This window comes from Schistocerca gregaria, unplaced genomic scaffold (assembly GCF_023897955.1).
Source record: "Schistocerca gregaria isolate iqSchGreg1 unplaced genomic scaffold, iqSchGreg1.2 ptg000561l, whole genome shotgun sequence".
Classification (NCBI taxonomy): Eukaryota; Metazoa; Arthropoda; class Insecta; order Orthoptera; family Acrididae; genus Schistocerca; species Schistocerca gregaria.
In genome coordinates, this window is record NW_026061954.1 from 764,205 (window position 1) to 771,070 (window position 6,866).

Here is a 6,866-nt window from a genome sequence, read left to right on the forward strand (position 1 = left end):
AAAGCCAACAGTGGAAACATCGCACACCTCCTCCCCCCCCCCCCCCCCCCCCCCCCCGTCAAAGAAATCCAAAACTGTTCACAAAAGTTCCGGTGAGGTCATGACGACCTTCTCCTTAGAGCTCGAGCATGGAACCACAATCAATGTGCAGCGCTATGAAAACACTTTGCAGAAACTGACACAAAGTCAAAACCCCCAGGAATGCTGTCGGATGGAACCTTCCTGTTGCACGATGACGCCAGCCTCTCACTGCCATTCGGACGAAAGCTACACTTCAGCAGTTTGGTTGGGAAACACTGCAGCATCCTCTGTATAGACCGGATCTTTCATTGTGTGATTTTCACATCTTTGGCGACCTGAAGAAACACGTGTGTGGTCATCGGTTTCAGTCGGACGAGGAAGTGCAAGAGTGGGTGTGGTTGTGCATCCGTTACCGGCCGACCGCGTTCTACGAAACAGGAAATGGTCGTCTTTTCTCCCAGTCGGATTAATTTCTTAACGTGGTCGTGATTACTTTTGAATGGAACCATTCCACGGTCCCGTTGAGACGGCAGTCCAGTTTTTAATTCACTGTCCCTTACACATAACATGACAGACACTCCAGTTTTCCGTTTTCATGTTCAAATAGAAACGTTACGCTCTTTATTTGTAAAGAAAATAGGTTTCCTAAATCAGTCTGCATCCAATATGATTTGTTTGTTTGTTAATACAGCCACCTAGACTTTTGTCAGCAGATAATGTACACATGACACCTTTCATTCTTAAGCTACATTATTCTTAATTGGAGATGTGATGATTGCTTTAACCGATAAGTCGCAGTAACTGAAAGTATGTTAAGTAATCTAGGCGACTTTATTCGCAACAAAAACGTTACGTACTTTAGGAACTTACGTTAGACTCACTGTGCAAGTTCAGTGCGAAAGTTATCCATAAATGAGACTACCGAGAAAGGTGGCAAAGTCGCTCAGAGACGGCTTTCGTATTCGGCAGGAATGCCAGTCCAGCCATCCACGTTTTTAGAGTCGATTTCCTCCTCTAACTTTTTCGACTCCTAGTTTCTTCTTCATCTCTAATCGTCTCCATGTCGAAGGAACGCTAATATCGTCTCTTGCAACGATATTAATTCATTAGTAATAGTAATACACAGTTCGTCGATAAAGTTCCGAAAGTGATTTTATTCCTGATGGTAACAGCGACGTCAGCGAAGTAACTACTGTGGCGGCTTGAACTAACAACGGTAAACAACAGGTATGCATCCTCTACAATGACTTGGAGCAGAGAAAATTGTGTGCAAAACTTGTCCCGCACACCTTTACTCCAAAATAAAAACGACACCCTTGGACGCCTGCTGCGACTCCATTGAAATGTAAACCGCGGACAGTTCTTTTCCGGAAATGATCAGTACGGTTGACGACACGTGATGTCATCAATATGAATACCACAAAAATACGGACTGCATTAATTCACATGAAGGATCAACGTTTTGATGAGATAATCGATATTTAAATTAAAGTCTCGCGAGTTGAACATCCCAAAGAGAACATTTCTGACTGTTTAACATTCTGTACATTGTATTAATTTTTTTGGGTGGGGGGGGGGGGGGGGGGGGGGGAGGGATGGGAAGTAGGATAGGTGATCATGTAGGACGCCTGAAGCATTAAAACAACCATTTTAATGTTTCTCTATTTTTATTAGTAAAGTCTTTGGACCGATAAGATGCAATTAATGTAAAGACAAAATACTACAGATCGGTTATTATTTACTTCTTTATTAATAGTTTCACTACATATTGTTTGACAACTGAGTCAGCGTAGCTCTGAGCTTTAGATGTGTTCCCACTACGGCGATAAATATATGAAGATGCTCTCGGTTGGCCGAGCGAAACTAATTATAAAAAGAATTGGCCACCTGAGAGCAGGGCTCGTGCCCTCAGGGTTCTATACAAACTTAATTATCTGTATATATAGTTCATCCATCCTGCGAATCGTGAATCTCAACGACTTTTCTGTGCCTTCAATACAGACATCATCCCGCGAATTCCAAGACGATATCGAAATCACTACAGAAGTTCCTCAGACTAACCTGGTCATTCAACAAGAAGCGAGCAGAGGACTTCAGTTTTTATATGTTGATATAGAATACTTCATAAAATATTTTTTATTTACTTGCTAAAACATACATTACTAAAACTTACATTATACGTTTGCATGCAATAATATTCGTCTACTATGCTTTGGACGTATGATGAATGCAACGTTATGTTATAATGGCAAAACGATATTTGTTATGTGATATAATTACAGTTTAACAATTTTCAGGTTTTTTTCCTTTACTTGTACTGTGAAAACATGCTTCTAGCCGAATTTTACGACTCTGCATCAACGGGAAGTACACTATAGATTTTGATGAGTGAGCTTGCGGGTATCAAAATATGCGATCATAAAAAGGCGTATATTTTGACTACATTGACTTACAAATTTATATGTTTTGCATCGCCAAGGCTGTGAGCACTACAGGACTTAACATCTATGGTCATCAGTCCCCTAGAACTTAGAACTACTTAAACCTAACTAACCTAAGGACAGCACACAACACCCAGTCATCACGAGGCAGATAAAGCATCGCCAAGGGATCACAGACCTTAGTAGGTGACATAAATTTGAGTTTGATACGCCAACCTGTTCACGAGGAAAAGGGGTCTGAAGAATGGTTCAAATGGCTCTGAGAACTATGGGACTCAACTGCTGTGGTCATCAGTCCCCTAGAACTTAGAACTACTTAAACCTAACTAACCTAAGGACATCACACACATCCATGCCCGAGGCAGGATTCGAACCTGCGACCGTAGCAGTCGCACGGTTCCGGACTGCGCGCCTAGAACCGCGAGACCACCGCGGCCGGCTGGGTCTGAAGAGACAGCCAGAAAAACACAGGCGGACAAAAAATATTCTTTTCGCGTTATATAATTACAAAATTAACAATTTTCATATTTTTTCCATGACTTTTACTGTGAAACCTCGCATCTTTCCGAATTTTATGATTCCAGATCAACGGGAAGTATCCAATAAGTTTTGTTTTGTGAGTTTTCGAATATCAAAACATGTGACATAAATGGTCATATCTGTTGATTGCATTGACTTATAAGCTTAAAGGTTTACACCGCCAAATTACATAGACATTAGTATGTGATATACATTTGAACTTAATACGTCAACTCGTTCATGAGAAAAAGGTTCCTAACAGTCGGACAGACAGACAGACGGAGAACAAAGAGGTGCTATAATGGTTCTGTTTTTGCAAATTGAGGCACGGAACCCTAAAAAGGAAAAATACGCAGCCTGTGGCATTTTGTGTTTACATTAGTCCCTGACGATTGCTGTGACCCCTTCAGCCGGTGTCTGCGTTCGCTATGTAACAGAACCACGTAACTTACAAGTTCACATGAGCAGGCGACTGCGAAGTTGTTCCCTAGCAACATGTTTACAGTGTGAGTGTCAGCTGCTATTCAGTTGCTGTGTGTACTGCCGCGCGGTGAAGCTGCATCCAGAAAACAAGCTGTTACGCGGCGAGGATCACGCGCAGATTGCCTGGTAGCTGGAGTGACGTAACGTGGCGCGGCTGGATGCGGCGTGAAGGCGCGGGTCGCCGACCTCTGTTGCGGATGCTGGCGGTAGCTCTGCGCCCCAAAACCTCCAGAACAGGTGCCGTCTAGAGAGAGGGCTGCGACGGAGACTGAACAACTCTCAGGGGCGTTTCTATGCGGCATTCTACAGCCAATAGGCAGCGACGTTCGTTTCGTTAGACGTACACGCACGACATAATCACTACCCAGAGCAATTTATTTATTTATTTATTTATTTATTTATTGAGTCATCAGTCTTCTGACTGGTTTTATGCCGCATGCCACGAATTTCTCTCTTGTGCTAATATGTTCATCTCAGAGTAACTCTTGGACCTTACGTCCTCATTTATTTTCTGGATGTATTTCAGTCTCTTGTCTTCCCCTACAACTCCCTCTATGTTAAGTTATTCTCTGATGTCTTAAGACATGTCCTGTCATCCTGTCCCTCCTACTTGTCAGTGTTTTCCAAATGTTTCTTTCTTCACGTCACCGATTCTGCGGAGAACTTCTTCATTCCGGCGTGCGGAGTGACCGCGCTGTCTAAGGCGCCATGTTGCGGATTGCTCTGCCTCTCCCGCCGGAGGTTCGAGTCCTCCCTCGGTCATGGGTGTGTGTGTTCTTCTTAGCATAGGTTAGTTTAAATAGTGTGTAAGTCAAGGGACCGATGACCTCATCAGTTTGGTCCTTAGAAATTCGCACACATTTGAACTTCCTCATTCCTTATCTTATCAAACCACTTGATTTTCAACATTTTACTGTAGTAGCACGGCTCAAATGTCTCGGTAATCTTCTGTTCCGTTTTTCCCACTCTGCATGATTCCCTGACGTTCTCCAAACGTACATTCCCAAAGATTTCTTTCTCAAATTAAGGCAAAAATTTGATCCTATTAGACTTCTTCGCCTGGAATGCCTTTTTGCTAGGGCTAATATAGTTTTTATGTCCTACTTACTTCAACCATCATGTGTTATTTTGTAGAATTTGAAACTTTCGTCTTGCAGATTGTTACACGAAATTTCGGGCGAACTGCCGCATATCTGCAACTTGCTGCCGCGATATTTCGGCGAAGGATCTTCAACCAGCGCATGCGCAACGCCAGTTGGTTAAACCACATGTGTAACGGCGGGGTCTTAAATACGGAAGCTCAGTGGAATTTCGTCAGCTTTCACCTGATGGTGGTCAGTAGACTCTGCGCTGAAGTATCTTGACAGCAAGTTGCAGACATCCTGTAGTTTGCCCGAAACTACGTGGAACAATATATGCGCTACGAAAGTTTTAAATTTCACAACTCAGCGGGGAGGAACTGTTGCAGTGTATTCGAACATTCGATAAGTTCCGTGAAAGAAGAGTAAGGTTACTGAGCTCAGTGACATTTTTACTAAGCTGTAGAGATAGCATTATTCCAGAGTTTATTAAAATTTGTTAATTTTATTCATACTGCTACTGCAAGTAACATAAAACGCAATGAGAGCATGGCACTGGCAAGATAAATTATTGGTTTTATTCGGGCTGAATTGGTTTCTGTATACAAGGATATGTATTACCTGCATTTAGAAGTGCCAGCAGAACTATCTTCGTTGTCTTGGGACTCGGTGGATGGTGCGACATGGACCAAAGGGAACTGCACCCACAACGAGGCTACGACGAGGCAGACTGCAAAGACTGACCAACTTTTGACACGGGGGCTGTGGTGTCACCGCCAGTCACCACACTCGCTAGGTGGTAGCCTTTAAACCGGCCGCGGTCCGTTAGTATACGTCGGACCCGCGTGTCGAGCGCCGCCAGAAGGCAGGTCTAGAGAGACTTCCTAGCAGTCGCCCCAGTTGTTCAGCCGACTTTGCTAGCGATGGTTCACTGACAAATTACGCTCTCATTTGCCGAGACGATAGTTAGCATAACCTTCAGCTACGTTATTTGCTACGACCTAGCTAGGCGCCATGGTCAGTTTTTATTGATATTGTGCATCATGTACCGTCCAGAGCGACGGTCTTCATTAATGGATTAAAGTTAAGTATTCCACCAGCTACGTCCGTTTTTCTCAATTCTAATTCCCTTGTCATGTTCCAGACCTCACGACAGCCTGCGTGTGCAACTCAGAAAAGTTTTAATTAAGCACAGTAAAAATATTCGACGAAGGCTTCGTTAAGAATCATGCACCACGTAAGTTTTCCCCAAATTGTATAATATTCAACTTTAATTCTAAGTTGTCTAAACTGTTTGTCGTCCATGTTTCACTTCCACACATGGCTACACTTCATACAAATACTTTCAGAAACGACTTCCTGACACTTAAATCTATACACGATGTTAACAAATTTCTCTTCTTTAGAAACGCTTCCCTTGCCATTGCCAGTCTACATTTTATATCCTCTCTACATCGACCACCATCAGTTATTTTGCTCCTCAAATAGCAAAACTCCTTTACTACTTTCAGTGTCTCATTTCCTAATCTAATTCCCTCAGCATTACCCGACTTAATTCGACTGCATTCCATTATCCTCGTTTTGCTTTTCTTGATGTCCATCTTATATCCTCCTTTCAAGACACTGTCCATTCCGTTCAACTGCTCTTCCAAATCCCTGGTTGCTGTATTTATGTCCCATATCAGGGCAGGGTCGGCACAGTTATTAACGGATTTGTCACGGTTTAGTTACCTCCCGGAATGGCACGTGTGTACCTCAACTGTCTGCTTGTAGAGTTAAATGTGAAAGCGAACGGAAGATTTCTAAATGTTTGCGAATCACGTAATTGAAGCGGAACTTGGATACCAGCCCGGTATTCACCTAGTGCGCTGTGTAAAAACCGCCTAAAAACCACATCCAGGCTGGCTGGCACACCGTTAGCGGCACGGCTAGAGGGCAGGCTGTCGCGCGCTTACCTGTAGCGCAGCCGGCGCGCCTGGTGCTGCTGCTGGTGAGCCTTGCGCTGCAGGCCGGAGGACATGGAGCGCTGGCCCGCGGCCAGCCGCCTCACGCACCAGCTCGTGGTCGCCAGCATGTCGTCGCGGCTCTGACTGACCCTCGGCAGAGGCTGCGGCTGCGGCGCGCTGCTCTGCTCCTCTGCCCCTCGCGGCCGTTGATAAGGCCGCGCCGCGTCACCCGCCGGTCACCCGCGTCGCGCGTCCCGCCGGTGCCCGCCTCCGATGCCGCCACCGTCGCCGTCTGTTTGTTCCTCAATAAAGAAACACTTAGCGCCGGCGAAATGAAATGTGCAACGACATCCGTGTACTGTCACCGACTCGAATGG

At 44.7% G+C, this 6,866-nt stretch overlaps 1 protein-coding gene across 1 annotated transcript in view; it reads right to left on the minus strand.

Moving 5' to 3' along the window:
• Nucleotides 1-6,653, minus strand: part of LOC126314466 (farnesyl pyrophosphate synthase-like) — a 258,325-nt gene extending 251,672 nt beyond the window's left edge. The window contains exon 1 of the mRNA XM_049992433.1: nt 6,499-6,653. Coding sequence (XP_049848390.1) covers nt 6,499-6,617 — 119 coding nt within the window. The 5' untranslated portion in view covers nt 6,618-6,653. The remainder of the gene's footprint in view (nt 1-6,498) is intronic.
• Nucleotides 6,654-6,866: the final 213 nt, after the last annotated feature.